General features: G+C 36.3%; 1 protein-coding gene across 6 annotated transcripts; it reads left to right on the plus strand.

The window, feature by feature from the left end:
• The first annotated feature begins 5,954 nt into the window (after positions 1-5,954).
• Positions 5,955-20,164, plus strand: LOC114319517 (DNA-directed RNA polymerase V subunit 7). 6 transcript variants are annotated; one of them, XR_014333613.1, is made up of 5 exons: positions 5,986-6,121; positions 8,015-8,074; positions 8,280-8,381; positions 10,506-10,666; positions 19,350-20,164. XR_014333613.1 is itself a non-coding variant. In XM_028266542.2 (2 exons), exon 2 carries the CDS (start codon positions 19,359-19,361, stop codon positions 19,929-19,931), a length of 573 nt encoding a protein of 190 aa, XP_028122343.1. In that variant the 5' UTR covers positions 6,006-6,121; positions 19,350-19,358; the 3' UTR covers positions 19,932-20,164. The 6 variants fall into 6 exon arrangements, 2 of the variants coding, with proteins under 2 accessions (XP_028122343.1, XP_082731750.1); XR_014333612.1 differs by lacking the exon at positions 8,015-8,074 and having other exon boundaries at positions 5,989-6,121; XR_014333611.1 differs by lacking the exon at positions 8,280-8,381 and having other exon boundaries at positions 6,010-6,121.
• Positions 20,165-21,159: the final 995 nt, after the last annotated feature.

Consider the following 21,159-nt stretch of genomic DNA (forward strand, 5'->3'; position numbering starts at 1 on the left):
AACACCTATATGTAGCAAGCAAAAATCTGGTTTTTATTCTTGGCCACATGACCGGCAAAACCCAATGACGTAATAATTTCGTAAACACATTAAAATCCAAAAAAATGAGTAACTATTAAAAACATATTTTATTTATTAACGTGTACTCGACCAACATATTGTTTGGGAGTGTTAGATTCGAACACGAAAATGGTGTAATACACATTCTGATATGCTTTCACATTCCACGTTCACTGGGCAAAGATCTTTGGTAACGTAAACCACTCTCACATCACTATCAATTAGTGATATTTGAACCATTCCCAATTGCATGTCGCCATATACTCATATTGTATGATAAATAGATTGCTCATACACTTACACGTAGCACACAAACTTCTGATTTTTATTCTTGGCCGCACGACCAGGAAAACCCAAACACATAATGATTTCGTGAACACATTAAAATCTAAATGTGTGGAAGAAAATCTGACCACACTGCCCGCCTAGTAATCAGCTGGAGAGCACTGACAGAATAGATGGCTTCAACAAACCTGCAACAGAAAGAAAAAGGCTCCGACGGTGGCTCTTCCACCCGGGGGCACTCCGATGATCAAGTCAGTATATCTCTCAAAAATAATCAAGTGATAAACTCACAAGCTTGAGTATAAAACTGCGTACCTTAGACCCACGGGGGTGCCTCTCTTTTATAGTTTTCTCAATCCCAGTCCCACTAGAAGCTTGACTTCTATGGACTCTAATTCAATACTTACTTTGGACTCTTCAAGAGATAAAGATAAACTCCCTAAGAGCTTATCCTTATCTTTAGCAAAGTTCCCTCTTTACTCTAGGACTCTTGTCCCTTATCCGCTTATCTCGGATTCCGATATCTTCGGAGATAACCTCGGCCTCGCCAAGATAACCTCGGCATATCTACCACAACACGTGGCACCTCGGCTGACACGTCGGCGTCACCATGCCACGTGTTGGTACTCAGGAAATATATCCCCACAACTGCCCCTAGGTTCTATTACCTCGGTATCCTGAGGTGATGAAACCTATATCGATATTTCTTTCTGCCTATTGGCTCAAAAAACTGTTTAGTCGAGATTATTTATTTTTGGCCGACGTGTTCTCTTCGGAGAACAAGAATTTAAACGAACGCCCCCACACGCATGAGCTGTCATGCATCACTTCTCAACCGTTCCCCTCACGTGCTTTATCCTCATTGGCCCGTGTTTGTGACGCGTCTAAAAGCTGTATTTCACCCATCTGCGCCGTCTGACGTGTGCGTTGCTCCAGGCGTAATAAATGCCCTGCTTTTGCCACCGTTTCAAGTTTTTTTACAAAACTTTTTCCCCTTTCTTTTCGTCTCTTTACTTTTGTTTTCGATTTTCTGGCTTTCTCTCTCTCTTAAACCTTCTCAAATCCGTCATTGCTCTAGCTCCAAGCTCTGCAACCGTCTTCATTCTTCCTTTGAAGCTTTCACCGTTCCGTTGTGTCTGCAACCGTTGCCTTACCTTGGCGACCTTTTATTCCGGCTTCATTTGTTCTGGTAAGCCTCTGTTCCTCTTATTCCAAATTTCTTCTATGTGCTTTCGTTTACTTGCTGCCATTATTGCTTTGTTTCAAACCTTTGATTTTGCTGAACTGTTCATCTGGACGCGTTTATTCCATGATTTCACTCATGTTTTGAACACTTGTACTGTCTCAATACTTTTTTGTTCTTGAGCCTGTATTTCTTGTTTTTTATGCTTTTGAGAACCATACCTCTGTTCTTGATTTTGAAACGTCATTTTTTGTTTCTTGTTTCTGAAATTTCGCTTTTGTGTTTTCTGTTTTTTTTTTTTTTTTGTGTGTCTTTGCCAGATCTCTGCTTTCTTTCAATCTTTGCCTTCATAGATTTAGGTTTGGGTTTTGTCTATAGAACCTTAAGGAAAACTGAAACAATCCTTACCAGCATATACCTAGGGTTTCGCCGAGGTCCCGATAACCCCTTAAGAACACATTCTTTCTGAAACCTAGCCCTCTGTCTTTAGGCCGACGTTATGAGTATGTGGAGACATAGGGTAGATACCCTGACCAAACTTGAGTACTTTAGGCGGGAGTTCTCTATTCCTGCCGATGTCCATCTGAGGCTAGCTGAAAATAATGACTCTATCATGCCCACAGATGATTCAATGCCCTTTCTTATAGTAGCTTTTACTGAGTGCGGACTCCGGCTTCCACTTAATCCCTTTTTTCGCGAGGTTCTCCACTACTATAAGTTGAACCCCGTGCAACTTACCATTAACTCCTATCGAGTGATTAATGGTATCATAGCCTTAGCTATGTAGGAGAATGTTAGGATCACCCTTGCCGATGTACAATATTGTTATACCATGTGCCCCCTTAACCTGAAGGAAAGAGGTTACGTCTACTACCTCAAGCCGAGGTCTATTGAATTCAAAATTGTAGCCAACCTCCCGGACTCCAACAAGGGAGCCGGGGATAACTTTGTCATTACTTCGGGAAATTAGGAATTTGGTCCAGACGAAGATGTTCACCTCTACCCTCTTCCTCGAACAATTAAAGAGGGCAAGGGTAAGAGCCCAGCGTCAATACTTAGTTATTTCTTTTCCAAGTCTTCAAAACTTTGTCTGTTTCTAATGTCTGTTTGTTTGTCCTGCAGATCTTCATCAGCCACCAAAAAACTTCCGCCAATCCTTCTTCCCTGGAAAAGATTTAAAGAAGCTCCTAGATCTTCCAATTCACAAGCGCAAGGCTTCCCTGTTACTGAATTTTATTCCGACATACAAATCCACACTGCCCGACGTCCCAAAAAGAAAGAAGAAGAGCCTATCTCCTCCCTCTGCTACCACTCTACAAACAGCATCAACATCTCGGGCTGACCAAGGGTCAACCTCTGATCCAGCCGACCAGCCATCAACTTCTGCCCCATACCTAATCCCAATACCAGAAAGAAAACGTCGGCGTAGACTCGTCAAAACTGCTGAGATGGGTCGCCCGAAGCCTGTTGCCCAAGATCTCCTAGCCGACCTTCCCACGAATGTTGACGCTCAACCGCCGCAAACCATGCCCCCACCAAAGCCGAAGAGAATTAAAAAGGCTCAGCCCAAGGCCAAAGCTGCTGAGGTTGAGGCTGAGGATGCTCTGCCCATCTCATACTTGGCTGAGAGTAAAAAAACTACTTCTACTTCTGCAAAAAGGTCTGCTGAGGCCCAGCCATCGGAATCCACCCAATCAAAGAAGCTGAGGTCATCGTCTGCGACGACCTCGGGTTCCAAAATACCAAAAGTCCCTTGGAGACTAGAAATTACTCTGGAAGATAAGCCAGTCCTAGCCAGCGACAGTGCCGATGACATTAACGTCGGCGTGGCCCGAAGTACTGCTCTACTCCTCCAAGGCGATCTTGAGCGAAACGCCAAGATGAGTGAGTATGAGAATTACGCCTTTATGCTGCAACACTCTGCCCAAGTAAGTGCCTTTGTGTTGAAAATTTGTTTTCTCTCTTAATTTGTAAAATTTTATAACAATTTGTGCCTTGTGTTCTTTCAGGCCATCCAACATGCCCACTCCCTTTCCATGTAATCTTTCGAAACAAGGGAGAGGTTGGCCGACATGAAGAGGGAGGTTTCTGCTCTTAAAAAGGAGAGCAAAACTCTGCAGTTAAAAATGAAAAAACTGGAAGACCAGGCTGAGGCTGCCACCAAAGCCTAAACCCTAGCCGAAGAAAAGGCCGAGTCTGCTGAGGCCATCAAAAAAGTTGCCGAAGTCGAGAAGAGAGAGGCCGAGGTCAAAAAGGTCCAAGCTGAGAAAGAGCTTCAGAAGGCTCTGGCCACCAAAGAAGCTGAGATTAAAGAAGCTGATGAGAAGGCTTATGCCCAGGGCATGGTCGACGTCTCTGAGGAATACAAACTGCAAGTCAGGCAGGCATGCAACAGGGGCTTCTCCCTCGGTTGGATGGCTCTTTCCAAAAAGCTCAACATCCCAGATGACTCGCTACTGCACAAAGCCGACGCTATTCCTTTGTCGTTCCCCCCTCCTCCTCCATCAAGTCAACCTGAAGGAGGATCTGAATCTGAGTCTGAAGATGCCGATGAGAAAGAGGATGAGGCCTTGGTCAGAAAATCAAGGGATGCTGATGGGGCTAAGTCCCCTCTTCTGAATGAACAAGTCCTTGACTTGACTCAAGACGAAGAAGGTGATGAGGTTATCCCTGAAACTGTTCCTGACACTGTTCCAGCCGACATCCCGTCCGAGGTTAAGACTGTTGAACAAACTCTTCAAGAAATTGACGCCGAAATAGCGGCAGAAAAGGAGGCCGAGGTTGTATCAGATCTCCAAATTCAACAATTTGGAGGAGAAGACCCTTAGTTTTGTATTTTGTTTTTCCTTTATCTTTTTCTGAACAATGTAAGCTTTTCCTTTAAAATAAGTATCTATTAAAAATGTAATTTATTTAGTTACATGTAGTCAACCAACTGAGTAAACACACATAATTAATATCTAAAATGTCATAAACTTGCATTAGACTGACTACACATGACGTCATAGTAAAATATGTGGTGTTCATTGGTAAAAGTTGCGATGGTGACGTCAACCATATTTATTGATGTACTACATCGGTTCCTTACATGTTTTCCAGTTATGATTTCTCATTTTTCCACAATGGTCGCATCAAATACGTTAGTACCACCTCACCCTTCAATGGAATCCGCTTTCTTGTAGGTCTTCCGAGTGGTTACTTAACAATCGGCAACGCAATGAGGTAATCTGCAATTGTGAAATTGGGTTTATCGACAGTTGGAATTGGGTGAATAGCCCCAGAATACACTGCCTTGAACTCCTTAACATGGTAAAATGGCTCAACATATACATACCAAACATCAAACATCAAATCAAGCTCCCACACACTTGAATTCCAAAAATTAAACCACAAACAAACCAAAACGAACCAACAACAATATACATATATAACTCACCTTCACCAAGCCACAGAGCACGTCAAAACCCTACCCAGAAGCAGCAAAAAAAAAAATATACCACACTACACAACTCTTTCCAACATATACTAGAAATTCCACATCGACACCGCGACACACAAGCGGAAATGACATCAACAAATCCCACAAATCACTCCCCACATTCCAACAAAAAAATAGAAACCCAAAAACATACCTTATGTGCCACACCTAACATCAGAAAAGAAAATCAAAACAAAAATCAAATTCAAAGGGCAGACAAGTAACTCTATAACCCCTAAACCAACAAATACAAACATACCAAAAATAAAAAGGACTAAATGGTTTGAAAGAAAACTTCTAGGACTAAATGGATCAACATTTCTCAAATCGGGATTTATGAGTATTTTTTCCATGATTTAAATAGAAAACAAATCAAAATAATAATATTTAAATCAATAAAATTAAAAATTTATTTTTATTAAACATTGAATTTTTTAAAGTAAAATTTCCAAAAAATTATAACTTCAATTATTAAAATTAGTAAACAATTTGAAATTATTTTTGAAAATATATATTCCCTATGTCCAAAAATATTAGTAACTTTTGGGTGTTATTATATTACTGTCTTGGAATTTCACATTGATGGTGCGTTCAATCAATAATAAGAGGCTAAATGAATACATAATCCTAATAATAAGGAGATAGTGGACAAAATTTAATATTTCATTAGTCGGGCACATGAACATGTGTTGTTTTTGATCTATTAGATAATTTATGCTCTTTTGAAAATTTAACTTTTTTTGCTAGTATAATTATTACATTTTAAAAATATTAATTTTCAAAACAATCATTTAGTAGTATACTTATTACAAAAATATTATTGCTAATAAATGTAAAAAAATGACAAAATAAAAACTTCATACTATTTTCATCCTTAATTTTTGAAAAAAATTAATATTTTGAGATAATAAAAAACAAATTAAGAGACGAATATTTTAAAACGTAGTTAGTAATTTTCGCAAGGTTGATTTGATTTTTCATTGAACCGGGATTGCCAGCGGTCCATTTCCACAAAACAAAAGAAAGCGCTCTCTCTGTCTCTCTTCATTCGATCCCACCAGGGAGGACATTGCCAAAATCCACATTAGCTCTCTCCTAGGGTTTCTTCTTTCAAGGTAAACCGAATCTTCTCCCTTAAAATCTCGCTTAATTTAAGCATCTCTCTATATATAATATACGTATGTGCGTATAGATTTTCTGTATTTTTGCTTGTATCATATCATTGTTTCAGGATTTTATTTTTTAATTTTATTTTTAAAATTAAAGGTGTCACTTTGGTTTCTACTTGGAAATGGGAATTCAATATGATTATCACACAATTCAAGTTCTTTCATGGATTCACACACACACACGTATGTGTTTGATCTTGGAAATGTTACATATATTGAGCCTAAGAATCTATGAGCATGGCCGTTCAATTTGAAATAGGGTTTCAGGTTTTTGGGAAATTGGGTATGATGTAAACATTTCAAATTAATTTTCTTTTGATTCTATCTCCAATTATCTGTAGACTTTATCAGCTAATAGATCGAGTCGAATTTTTAGTTTTGCAAGTGGTGCACAGTGTTTAAATTTGAATCATAATGTTTAGATCCTCTTAATTTTTCTACACCCATTAGGGAACATTGTGTTCCATATGGATCAATTTAGAGGACTACCCAGAGAAGGTTAGTGCCTTGCTTGTGTGTTTGTGGTGTTGTTGCTGAGAATATTGGTCAGATGGCAAGGGAAAAGAAAAAAAAGTAGATGGAATAAGTTAGGGGATTTACAACCAGAAACTGAGGAAAAAGTTTCATGCTAATTTCATATGTGAAACACTTGTCTTATGACAATGATCGTCCTATTTCGTTGAATAACAGAGTTAAGCTTTTGAGCGCGCGCACTCTCTCTCTCTCATGGTCGTGTTGTGTGTTCTTGTGGTTAGAGAACAGAACTATACTGTAAATGAGTGTTTTGTATCTAACAAAGCATCCCTGTCTTAATAAGCCTACACATTATTGCTTTGTGCTATTGCTAAAATTTTCAATTCCTATTTGTCTTGTTGATTGGTTTTTAAGTAGAATTTGAAATATATAATGATCAAATCCTATGGAAGGAAAATAACATGGATCAAGGGAGTATTATGATTGTGGTGTAGAGGGAATTTCTTGATAGAGTGGATAGGTATCAAGTGAAGGTCTGCTTTGTGTGAGAGTTTTCTACCCGCCTTGTTGATACAGCATTGATTCTTTGTTTCCTTCTTAAGGTTGACTGGTGTGCTTTTATTTGGGTTAATTTACCAAAATCTTGGTGCTTCTTTTATAAACCTTACAATTGTGCTGAATTTGACATCTTTTCAATATGAATAATTAGGTCAAATCTATTCTTACAAAGAATAATATTGAATTTATGCAATCTTAAGAAAAAGCTTGTGATACACAATTCAAAGATTAATAATGTAATTCAGTTTTTAATTTTAACTACCATACCATAAAAGTCTCCGTCCCCTTTATGTGATAAGCTTCCTATAGAGTTATTATGATCTTTAAAGTTAAATTCTAGCAAGACTTTTGGAACTAGCAAAGATGTTTCCCATTGTTTACATGCTCAGAAGACATAATGATGGTTACGTTTACAAAGTTTTAGATGAAATACAAATGAGAAGTGGATGTGATGGTTATGGAGTTATTTTGCAAAATATCAAACTACATGTCATGTAAGAGATATATTTGTAAAAACAAAAGAAAATTGTCCAAAAGATCAAGTAAGAAACTTTGAAAGTTGCAATAAAGAAGGAATATTTGGTTATTCATCCTATTTAGAGTTTATTTTATCACTAAAATATCTAAATATTTTTGCTTAAAATTACAAAATTTGGGATGGTGCATATTCATACTACTTGCATTCTTACTAATTCATTTCCAGTTTTGTTCTTATATATATATTTTTTCATATGTTTAAAGATGCCCATTATATACTTGACTTTATGTTGGTCATCCATTAATGCATTCTTGTCAAAATGCTTCCAGATATTTTTGGTGTGTGGCAGTTGTATGGAAGTTGTTCTTATTAAGAGATTTACCAAATAGGTAAATGGGTTATGTTAAATGGTGTTTGAGATGTGTCCAAGATTGTGAAATCTTATTTTTTATTTGGACATGTTTAAATTTAAAAAGTGTGGGATACATTTTTAGTAGTGTCCAAGAAGTGTTGGATTCTACCAATTTTTGAAGCTCATTAGGTGATGTCAGATTCAGTTCTTATTTTGATGAAATGTTGGGGTGTTGATGTAAGGTGAAGAGGAAGAAAAAGGAATCGAGGATTGCTCCGTTGTGTCTCATGTGGTGCCTATGGAGAGAAAGCGATCAACATACATTTGAAGATACTAATTTTGGAGTACAAAAGCTCAAAATGTTTTATTGCATATTTTTCATTTTTGGTGTAAAAGATTGATTTGTGAATCCTTTTTTGCTTTTATAGATTTTAGTGGAGAGCTCAATTTTTGTGTTGAGTATTTTTGACAAGTGTCTTTTTGATCCCTTCTATTTTATTTTATTTTATTTTTAACAAAGTTTGCCCCCTTTTGGTTCTACCTTAACATGTGGTTGCTTTACTTAATGAAAATTAAGAAAGGAGTGTTGGTTTCCAACACTTGTTTGACATTGACATGGACATGGCTCCTCTCTAGAAATGTGTGTTACTGAGATATCACACCTAAGAAGCACGGACATAGATATGGATGGACACTAAACATAGCAATTTAAAAAAAAGAACGAAGAAGATATGAACATGATAGAGATACAATAATATAAAATATATATATTTTTATTCATAAACAACCAAAAATAATGAAAAAATCGCACTAATTCAACATGAATAAAACAATCAATCTAAAATTTAAACGTCATTGTATAGATATTGAAAATTGAACATATAATGGGCATGTTTTGTTTTTTTATTACATTTTCACCGTCTCTAAATTCTATACTCTAATCACCAAACCACCTTTTTAAAATTATAATAAAACCTCAAATGTGTCTTGTGCATGTAGATGCAAAAGTTTTGGAAAATTTTATTTTTCATATATGATTCCCAAAATTGGCAATTTTTTTATAAAAATATTTGTTTATCTATTTAAAACATATTTAATTTGTCCCCACTAAAATTCTGCGAAACATTAATTTTTACTTTTGAAATATGGTTTTATTTTGCCCTGTTTGGAAATTATTTATTTTAGTTTTCAAATAGGAAAAAATTGTGTGTGATTCTAGGTGAGGTTTTTTCCCCAATGTACATGAATTCTAGCTTTGCCCCTAGTCTTTTGGCTTGTCTGATCTGGACATAAGACACACGTCTTTGACGTATCTCGTAACATGTCCTGTTGAAAGACATTTAAAAAAAAAATTGACATGCCATGTAATGTGTTCGACATGTATTCCAAGTGTGTTCGAGGAGTGTCGGTGTTCGGCACAGATATGATGACTAAATGAAGTGATCGTGCTTCATAGGATATCAATAAAGAAGCTATTTATAACCGTGACTGACATTTCTATGATATTCTTTTCTTAGCATATGTGTTATACTTGTACATTTTGACCTATTTTAAAGTGTAACTGAATCTTACATTCAACAACCCCCCCCCCCCCCCCCCCCCCCCCCCCCAAACACAATTTGATTTGCAATTTGGAAATATGGGGTTTTAATTCTTGACTTGAATTTCAATTTACAAACTATAGTTGATTTAGTATGGCATTGAGCTAAAACTAACTTTAGTTATGATATTCTGGACCTAAACCTCTCGGGGCTTAGCAAAAGGGGAAAAAATCGCATTCGTTTGAATTGTAGTCACCATTTAGAAAAACCTTTATTTGTGTTAAAGCTGGCACCTCGTTCAGTTTTGCTACCTTTATATAAGTGTATAGTTTAGACATATCATATGTATTAGTCTGTATATGTATGCTTATACGAAGATATATGTAAAGGACATGAGTATGCATATATGTATATGTGGACACATGTATATGTTTTAAACATGTGGGATTGGGGTGTTTATTAGGAAAAACAACTTATGAAATCAATAGTCATTTTGAGTTCTTGGAAGGTAAAACATACTCCTTTTAAATCAATAAAAAATATTTTACATTCAAATAAATGCCAGAAAAATGCTGAATGCTTATTTTAGATAAATATAAATTTTTCATTTTTTTATATGTGAAACATAGTAGCATCAAAAAGGAAATTTTATGTTCTTTTCAGACTTTGGAACAAGTTTATTAAATAGGGATTCTATTTATTGGTTGGGTTTTTAGATTTTGATTCGTCTACTTTACTAGATTGCATTTGTTTGCTGTGTTTTCTACTTGTACAGACGGAGTGTGACATTGAAGTCAAGTGTGATGCACCTTTTAATTTCATTTTTTTCAATTTTTGACTTACAAGTATTAATAGTTTTTCTTACTAGTGCCCTGTACACAGTAGTTATGAAGATGTAATAGTACGTTGAGTTTTTAATGCTTTCAGGGATGAACAGGAGCAATTATGTTTGAAAGTTGTTTAAGGTAGTTCTGTCCTCAGCTACAACGGTGTCCCAATTGTCATGGTATATCTGATAAGGGTCTCTACAACTCAACATATAGTCTAATAGTATCCTAATCAACATGGCATGATCCGCAATTTGTTAGGTGAGTAACTTTTTTAACCCTTTGCGATAATTGAAATGCCTATTATTTTTTTATTTTTATTTATTTATTTGTGAATGCTGTTGAGGTTTGAGTGGAAATGCTTATTTTATTAACTATATATAGAGAGAGTAATTTAAGGGTAGGAATGGACTAGGGAAGACGGTGTTTCGGGGGGATATTATTATGGAGGTAGTAGGTTTTGTTTTTAATAAGATAAAACGGAGGCTACAAGTTTGGGGATTGGTGTTGGAGTAGGCATGATTTTTAAATTGTGAGGCTGCTCGAATTTGATATTAATGGTTCTAGGAAATTATGTACCATAGATACTCCACTTGTCAACAAAAAAAAAAAAAAAAAAAAAAAAAAAAAAATTAGGGGACAATAGGCATTCTAGAATTGTAAGGATGAAACTGAAGACCATGGAAAAGGGTTAGTATTAATAAAGGAGGATAATGTGAGTTTTTTTTTTTTTAGGGAAATAGCAATAGTTGTGGGCTATAACGATTATCTTATGAACAATTTTTATAAAAAAGAAAAAATGAAGAGAAGGAGAAGAAACATAAGAATATGGGAATTTCACTTAGGATATCTTAGGAATCACCCCTAAGGTAAGGCTATTTCACACATAACATAACATATAGCTCCAAAAGCTTTTTACAAATTTATATAAGTTAAAATTCAATGAATCAAAGCTCAAATGATTATGTAAAAGTAATTAGGTTGCTGGGCGGGTCTTTCTAATGCTCGGAGTAAGACTCTTAAAATGAAAAGTTGGAAATTGGAATTTTTGAGACATAGGTGATCCATATATTATTTGATCGATAATGAGTTCACATATCATTACTACATTTCAAGTCCATTAAATCTGGGGGTTTTGTTAGTCGACGAACTCCTAAAACTTCCAAACCAAGAAAGAAAAAAATTCGCAAATCTTGAGAAAGTTGCAACTAACATTTTAAAACACAAAAGCAGGACTCAACTTGAATGATGACTTGATTATGCAATGTCCCAAGTGTAACCTATGCAAATCCGAATTTGTTTTTTGTTCATGGTGCAGCATTGTTAATTTGACGCCCTTATGCTTTTAGTTGTGGGGTTAATTTCAGTAATTCTCTTAGCTCCCCTGTTGTTTGAGTTGCTGAGTTATTCTGACCTCGTTTAAACTTGAGCATCTCTTTGTTGTGGATGTGTATTATTCTCTAATTCTCATAGTAGGCAAAGCAAAAGTAAGCATGGATACGAACGGGGATGGGTTCATGTGGATACTACACAGTAAGGACATGCCAACAAGACAATTTAAAAAAAATCAACACATGACATGCCAGTGATATAGAAACAAATAAATATATGTTTGTATGTACATGAAAATAATGATAGCTTTGTTTTTTACATTACAAATACATTTATATTTGGGTAAATTACACTGTCCTCCCTTGAGGTTGAAAAATACACCAAGCCTCACAAGTTTGGCATAATTACACCATGCTCACTTATGATTTGAATTCACATAACACTTAGCTCCTTTTTCATTAGTAATTCATTAGTCATATGAATTAAAAAATGATATTATTATATGTTTTATACCCCTTGTATATTTTATAATTGACTATCCTTGTGTTTGCACATCACCTGCATTAATTCTGCTTGCTAAAAGGGAGTTTTATTGTAATTATGCCAGTCTTGTTGAGCTTATTGTATTTTTCTAAACCTTAGGGGTGGTCAATGTAATTTACTTTTTATATTTTATCAAAATAGTAAGCAATCATATTCTACATTCTATGTATTAGAAATAGAGGGAAAAAAAGTTGGAGGAAGGTCCTAATATCTATTTTGAAAACACTATCCCAAACGAATTTGAAATTTAGATTTTAGAGCTCTTGAAATATAAACTCACATTGCTTTTATTTTAATTACTGACTCTCAAATATATATATTTTTTCATATTGTTAATGTGTATTATGTGTCTAAACAATGGATGTGTGTGTCTTTCAAATATCCAAAGCTTCGCTGATTCTAAAGACTTCAAAAATAACAGGATGCATTTCTATTACTATCTTCAGAAATATTGGTGTTCGATGTGTCCAACACAGACATTGCACATTCTTAAGAAGTTTTCATGCTTCTTTGCTGGAAATTGTGTTCATGCATATAATATGATAGTGGTATTGGTGGTAGATAGTGGCATGTATAGAATATGATAGTGGTGTTGGTGGTAGATAGTGGTATGTATAGAATATGATAGTGGTGTTGGTTGTAGATAGTGGCATGCATAGAATATGATAGTGGTGTTGGTGGTAGATAGTGGCATGTATATAATATGATAGTGGTAGATAGTGGTAATATATAATATGTAAGTGGCATATAATGGGTTATGATGATGTTTGTAATATCTCCTATATAAGGAGTGTCATTTGGTCTTGTAAGATAAGAAGTTTTGAATATAACAGAAATATATTCCTTCTTCCTCATATTTTCGGAGTTCTTCTTCTTCATATTTTCTAAGTTGGTATCAAAGCAACAAAAAACACAGCAGCCCTAAAACCGTCATAGACATGTCGGAAGTCACGTCCGGAACCACTTCAACCCCTGCCGCTGCCATTCCGGTGAAAACGTCCAACTCTCACTCTGTCCAAATCACCACCATCCGCCTAAATGGTGATAATTTTCTCCGCTGGTCACAATCTGTCCGGATGTATATCCGTGGGCAAGGAAAGATCGGTTACATCACTGGTGACAAGAAGGCTCCTGCTGTTAATGATCCGCTGTTCGACAATTGGGACGCTGAAAACTCCATGGTTATGACATGGTTGGTCAATTCCATGGAGGAGGATATAAGCTCTAATTACATGTGCTATACTACTGCACAAGAATTGTGGGATAATGTTAGTCAGATGTATTCTGACCTAGGAAATCAATCTCAAGTTTTCGAATTAACTTTGAAGTTGGGAGAGATTCGTCAAGGAGATGATTCCGTCACCAAATATTTCAATTCGTTGAAAAGGTTGTGGCAGGATCTTGACATCTTCAACACATACGAATGGAAATCGGTTGACGACTGCAACCACCACAAGAAAACTGTGGAAGATAGCCGTATTTACAAGTTTCTTGCCGGCCTCAACATTGAGTTCGATGAAGTGCGAGGAAGAATTATTGGCAGACCTCCTCTCCCATCCATTGGCGAAGTATTTGCCGAAGTCAGAAGGGAAGAGAGCCGAAGGAGCGTCATGCTTAAGAAAAAAGGTAATGGTGAATCAATTGAAATTTCTGCATTCATTAGCGATGCTGCGGCCAACAAGGCTGCAAATTACCAGCGCAGGTTTGATGATAAGCCACGGGTCTGGTGTGATTTTTGCAACAAGCCTCGCCATACACGCGAAACGTGTTGGAAGATTCATGGCAAACCTGTCAACTGGAAAAGCAGCAAACAAGGAGAGAAGAATCGTGGCTTTCCTACCGCTAATGAAGCCGATTCAGGTCCCTTCAACAAAGAGCAGATTGATCAACTCTTAAAGCTGATAAAATCCAATTCCTCAACCGGTACTCCTAGTGTTTTGTTGGCACAAACAGGTAGAAATCCTAAAGCCTTCTCTTGCCTAAACTTCTCTCCGTGGATCATAGATTCCGGTGCCTCCGATCACATGACTAGTTTTTCCCATTTATTTAGTACCTATTTCCCTTGTTCTGGTCATGACAAAATCAGAATAGCCGATGGTAGTTTTTCACCTATTGCAGGAAAAGGATTTATTAAACTAACTGAGAAAATTAATCTCAATGCTGTTCTTCACGTCCCCAACTTAGCCTGTAACCTTTTGTCTGTCAGTAAATTATCTAAGGATTCTAATTGTCGTGTTACATTTTTTGAATCCCATTGTGAATTTCAGGACCAGAACTCGGGGATGATGATTGGGCGTGCTAGGATGCTTGAAGGTCTTTACTACTTTGATGAAGTACCTGTTAGTAATAAAAAAGCTCAGAGCTTTAATAGTACCAGTTCAATCTCTGTTCGAGAAAAAATAATGCTATGGCACTATAGGCTAGGACATCCTAGTTTTCTTTATCTGAAACATTTATTTCCAGAATTATTTAAAGGGATTGATTGTTCTTCTTTTCATTGTGAAAGTTGCATTTTTGCAAAATTTCATCGCTCTACTTATTTGCCAAAACCTTACCAGGCTTCAAAACCTTTTTATTTGATTCATAGTGATGTTTGGGGCCCTTCTAAAATCACTACTCTTTCTGGTAAAAGATGGTTTGTTACATTTATTGATGACCATACCCGCTTATGTTGGATTTATTTGATGAATAAAAAATCTGACGTGAAAAATTTATTCACAAATTTTTACAATATGATTGAAAACCAATTTCAAACCAAAATTGGTATTTTACATTCTGATAATGGAACAGAATATTTCAATGAGCAGTTGGGTGAGTTTTTGGAAAAAAATGGGATTTTTCATCAATCTACATGTCGGGATACCCCTCAACAAAATGGCATTGCAGAACGAAAAAATAAACATCTACTTGAAGTAGCACGTGCTATAATGTTTTACATGCATGTTCCTAAATATTTATGGGGTGAAGCAATTTTAACAGCCTCTTATTTGATAAACAGGATGCCTACAAAGGTGTTAACATACAAAACACCTTTTGATTGTCTCAAAACTTTTTTTCCTGACACGAGGTTGTTTTCTGATTTACCCGCCAAAGTTTTTGGATGTACTGCCTATGTTCATGTTCCTAGTCAATTTCGTTCAAAACTTGACCCCCGTGCTATAAAATGTGTTTTTTTGGGTTATTCCTCAAACAAAAAGGGGTATAAGTGCTTCGATCCTCAAAACAAGAAATTTCATGTGAGTATGGATGTGTCATTTGTGGAAACAAAATCCTATTTCCCCAACACTTCTCTTCAGGGGGAGACAAGTGGAGTAGAAGACCGTTTTTGGGATATTTCTATCCCGCTCCCCAATGTCATTTATCCTACACAAAAACCACATCTGTCTGATAATGATCACTTAGGAGAACCAAGTTCTATGGTGCCTAGTCAAGAAGATTCTTGTTTAGGGGGAGAAGTACTACAAAATGATCTAAATCCTGAGCTTCAGGTTTATACTAGGAAGCGATTTCATCTGAGGAATAATGACCCGAACGTCCATCCTAATGACCCGAATGTCCACCCGAGTTCTGGCATCGAAATTTTAGGTAATCCTATTCCTTCTATTTCCGACCTTGATGTACCTATAGCAATTAGGAAAGGTGTCCGAAATTGCATTAAACATCCTATTGCAAATTACCTCTCCTATCAAAGACTGTCTAAAAACCATAGAGCTTTCACATCTAGGATTTCACACTTGTTTGTTCCAAGGAATATACAGGAAGCATTGGATGATCCGAATTGGAAATTAGCAGTCATGGAGGAGATGAATGCTTTAAGGAGAAGTGGTACTTGGGAGATAGTTGATCTACCCAAAGACAAGAAAACAGTTGGGTGTAAATGGGTGTTTACGATAAAATGTAACGCAGATGGAAGCGTTGAGAGATACAAGGCGAGACTGGTAGCTAAAGGCTTCACTCAAACTTATGGGATCGACTATCAGGAGACGTTTGCTCCTGTTGCTAAAATAAATTCCATCAGAGTACTGTTATCTCTTGCAGTAAATTCAGATTGGCCTCTACATCAACTTGACATTAAAAATGCATTTCTCAATGGTGATCTTGAAGAGGAGGTGTTCATGAGCCTACCGCCGGGATTTGAGCAGAGACTTGGAAGTGACAGAGTATGCAGATTGAACAAGTCATTATACGGACTCAAACAATCACCAAGAGCGTGGTTTGAACGCTTTGGGAAGGCAGTTATCAGTTGTGGCTTCTCGCAGAGTCAAGCAGATCACACAATATTTTATAAACATTCAAAAAACAGTAAAATTGCAATTTTGATTGTTTATGTTGATGACATCATTTTAACTGGTAATGATGAAGCAGAGTTAGCAGCCCTCAAAGAGAAACTCGCAAAAGAATTTCACATTAAGGATCTGGGAGCCCTCAAGTATTTCCTCGGAATGGAATTTGCAAGATCCAAGGAAGGTATATTCGTTAATCAGAGAAAATATGTTCTTGATCTCCTTGGAGAAACAGGTATGCTTGGTTGTAAGATGGCGGAGACTCCGATCGAGCCTAACTTGAAGTTACAAGCTGCTAAGGCTGAAGAAGTCAAAGAGAGAGAACAATATCAGCGACTTGTAGGGAAATTGATTTACTTGTCTCATACGCGGCCTGATATTGCCTTTGCAGTCAGCATGGTAAGTCAGTTCATGCACTCACCAGGGGCAGAGCACTTTGAGGCCGTTTATAAGATCTTAAGATATTTGAAAGGAACTCCAGGGAGAGGCTTACTATTCAAGAAACATGGACATCTTCAAGTTGAAGTATACACAGATGCAGACTGGGCAGGAAGTGTTACAGACAGGAGATCAACATCCGGATACTGCTCCTTTGTAGGTGGGAACCTAGTTACATGGCGGAGTAAAAAACAGAATGTGGTAGCTAGAAGTAGTGCAGAAGCAGAGTTCAGAGCTGTTGCCCATGGAATCTGTGAAGTAATGTGGATTAAAAGAATTCTTGAAGAATTAAAGCTTTCTCACCCGACACCTATGAAGGTCTATTGTGACAACAAAGCAGCTATATCTATAGCTCATAATCCAGTTCTACATGATCGCACAAAACATATAGAAGTGGATAAACATTTCATCAAGGAGAAAATCAATGCTGGCATAATCTGTATGACCTACCTTCCAACAGGTGAACAATTAGCTGATGTGCTAACGAAGGGACTACACAAGAAGCAATTTGATAAGCTGACTAGCAAGCTGGCTATGGAAGATATCTTCAAACCAGCTTGAGGGGGAGTGCTGGAAATTGTGTTCATGCATATAATATGATAGTGGTATTGGTGGTAGATAGTGGCATGTATAGAATATGATAGTGGTGTTGGTGGTAGATAGTGGTATGTATAGAATATGATAGTGGTGTTGGTTGTAGATAGTGGCATGCATAGAATATGATAGTGGTGTTGGTGGTAGATAGTGGCATGTATATAATATGATAGTGGTAGATAGTGGTAATATATAATATGTAAGTGGCATATAATGGGTTATGATGATGTTTGTAATATCTCCTATATAAGGAGTGTCATTTGGTCTTGTAAGATAAGAAGTTTTGAATATAACAGAAATATATTCCTTCTTCCTCATATTTTCGGAGTTCTTCTTCTTCATATTTTCTAAGTTTCTTAAGTTTCAACTTTCGACACTAGTATGGATGGTCTAGAAATTCAATTTCTAGGCATGTTAGAAGTAGTTTAGCTTGTGCTGCGCTTGTTCTAGACGTTAGTTAAAGTTTAGTATTGGATTAGTTTTTGTTTACTACATTTGTTTTTACACTAGTATAGTAATTCTAGAAATCCAATTCTGCAGGCATGGCAGAACTGGCTTAGCATATTTTGTGCATGTTTTTTTTTGTTAATTATTGACTCTCGATATTTTTTATTTTTATTTTTCAAATTAAGAATGGGCTTTATGTGTCTAAATGTTGGATATGTGTACCCAAGTGTCCAAAGCTTGTCTAGTTCTAAAAATATTTTAAAAATTATAGGATGTGGTTCTATGCGTGTCTTCAGGAATATTGGTCTTTGACATGTCCAACACGAAGAGGAGCCTTCTTAAAATTGTCCGTGCATCTTAGGTTTCAACTTTTAGACACTTGTAGAGCAGTTGTAGAAATCCAATTTTCTAGGCATGTTAAAGTGGTTTAGCTTGGTCAGAATTTTGTATTGGATTAGTGTTATTTTTATTTTTATCTTTATCGACAACAAAGAGGAATTTATTAATAAAAATAAAATTACAGAGGAGTACAGAGAAGTATAAAGTGGACAAGCAGTCCACTGAAAGCAAAAGGAAAATACAAAAATTGAAGAATTATTATGACTTACATATGGCTTTCTGATCTCTAGAAGTCAAAAGTAAAGTAATGCCCTTATAGGATGTAGACACCGAAATCCAAAATGAAACTTAATAGCAAATTTTTCCCTATATATGGGTATACCCTCTATATCTTCAAACTTCTCAAAAACTTTGGACAAATTTGTTGCTTCATTTTCATTGATTGAACAGATGGTTTTTGTGTGTAGTCTTATTTAACTCCACTTTAGATTGATGTATCTCATTGATGTTTTTCTACTTCCACTTTTGACCGATTGATATCTATGTATTGAATTTCGAAGTCAATCATTTTTTACTAAATTAGCTTAGATGAGCCTGTTGTAATGTCCTTAATTAAGATGAGTGGACTTGAATTAGATTGATGAGCATGTTTTATAGATGAGTGGACTTGAGTAGTGATGACAACATACTGAGTCATCTATTTTGGGTCATTTACATCCTCCCTACCAATAAATTTTAGTTGATTGGTCATCAAAATTGGGTTGTAGGATTGTACTCTTTAAGCTTGTATTTCCTTCATCGTTTTATAACCTTGTATTCATTTTAACGTTTTGGCTTTATTCAATACGTCCTGTTTTGAACTGTCAATGTACTAGTTTGAAAATTGGCAACATTTCTGCTGTGTCAATGCATTTTCACCGGAAGATTATCCCATTGTCTCCCTTATCTGTTTGGCCATTTTAATGCAGATAACAAATATGTTTCGTGAAATGGAAATTCGTGGGCGTGTGGCTATCCCCACAAAAAGCCTGGACAGAAATGGAGTGGTCCCCCAAAGCTCAGTTGTGACAGGCCTCTTAAAGGAATTGTTGCTCATTAAGTCCACAGAGGAGCATGGTTACTTCCTAGCAATAACCGAACTGAAGAGCATAGGCAATGGAGAGTTTGAAGATGAATCAGGGGACGTCCTCTTCTCAGTGGCCTTTCACTGTCGCACCTTCCTACCTGTCAATGGAGAGATCATGCTTGGAGTTGTGCACAAGATACATAGAAGGGGGGTCTTCTTGAGATGTGGACCCATGAAATATATTTATCTATCAGCTCAAAAGATGCCAAATTTCTACTATGCCCAATGGAAAACACGAGAGATCTTCATTAACGATGATCACTCAAGGATAGAGAATGATGTGGTTATCCGTTTTGTGGTCTTCGCTGTGAGATGGAGAAAGAAACATTGGGACATAGAAAGAGATTTCATGATTCTTGCCAGTTTGGAAGGTGATTGCCTTGGACCAGTTTCGTTGCCTGGGTCTGATGAGTTGGAATTATAAAGTTCTTTTTTTTGTACTCAATTCATTATGTAGGTGGTGGTGCTGGTGCAAAGTGAAAATTGATGTTTCCTAGAGTGAAATTTGTAACTGATGAACAATTGTTTACCCTTCAGCTTTGCTTCTGTATGTAGATAGAAAGATTATACTTGAATGAAGTTTTATAGAAAAGGGCTTAAGCACTAGCTTGTAGTTTGGTCTTTCATGTTATGAAATGTCAATTGTTGACACCCCAATGCTTCAGTATCTGTGTGAATGTTTTGAATGAGGAATGAGGATGTTGATCGGAAACTGTTAGCCAACCTTTTGTTCCATTAATGCTTAAATTCCTTCCCTTTTTTAATTTTTATTTTTATGTTTTGGTTGCTCAAAGATAAACTTGCATCATTGAGTGTGCAAAATATGAATTTCAGCTATGTTTTTATTTTTTATTTTTTTATTGTTGTTGATTTCTGACAAATTAATTGGTTTGGTATATTGAGTTGTTGATAGATATTGGTGTCACAATGGTTCTTTTATCATTAATAGTAGTAACAACTACTGTGCTAAGCAATATATTTGATGATCTTGTAGTTTCATGTCATTTTTTCAATTTGCTCAATGCTTAATGTTTGGTAACACTAATCACAAGGTGAAATTATTATTCTCTCTTGGAGGACTTCTCAATGAAGAAGGCAATGCAACAAAAGATCTTGTCATTTTTTTATTAAATTTTAAATTTTGCGTGGTAACACTGGATAAGATTGGGGAAGGAAGAGTTAGACAAGCACCTGGAATTAGTGAGAGCTTGGAGGCTGATCTTCTTGGACATGTTACTTAGTGAAGCTCTCCTCATCACTTCCAGCCATTGCTTCCTTGCATTTGGCAATGTAAAGCATATTTGACAGCTTATCTGATGGAGACTAGACATGTATATGTTGTTGGGAATAAACCTCATCCAAGCAATGGAAGCAAAAAATAAAATAGAATGGTCACAGAAAAACAACACAAGAATTTTCGTGCTTAGGCAAAATGTCTACTACTACGGGTGAGTGAGAAGTAATTCACTAGCAATATAAAAAGTTACTATGGTGATAAATACACTAGTCATCGTCATCGTTATCAACTAAAACATTCTTCCGACATAAATTTGGAGTCTCGTTGGCTTGCATAACTTGGTGATTTTTAATTTTTTTTTTCATTTGTAAATCGCTGTAAGATATTTTTAAGAGTACGTAATATTAAGATATTT

This window comes from Camellia sinensis, chromosome 6, assembly GCF_055761805.1.
Source record: "Camellia sinensis isolate YWXY chromosome 6, ASM5576180v1, whole genome shotgun sequence".
NCBI classification, from domain to species: domain Eukaryota; kingdom Viridiplantae; phylum Streptophyta; class Magnoliopsida; order Ericales; family Theaceae; genus Camellia; species Camellia sinensis.

Bases quoted from the DNA above. Each gene is read 5' to 3' on its own strand.
- LOC114319517 (XM_028266542.2), top strand. From the start codon at position 19,359: ATGTTTCGTGAAATGGAAATTCGTGGGCGTGTGGCTATCCCCACAAAA.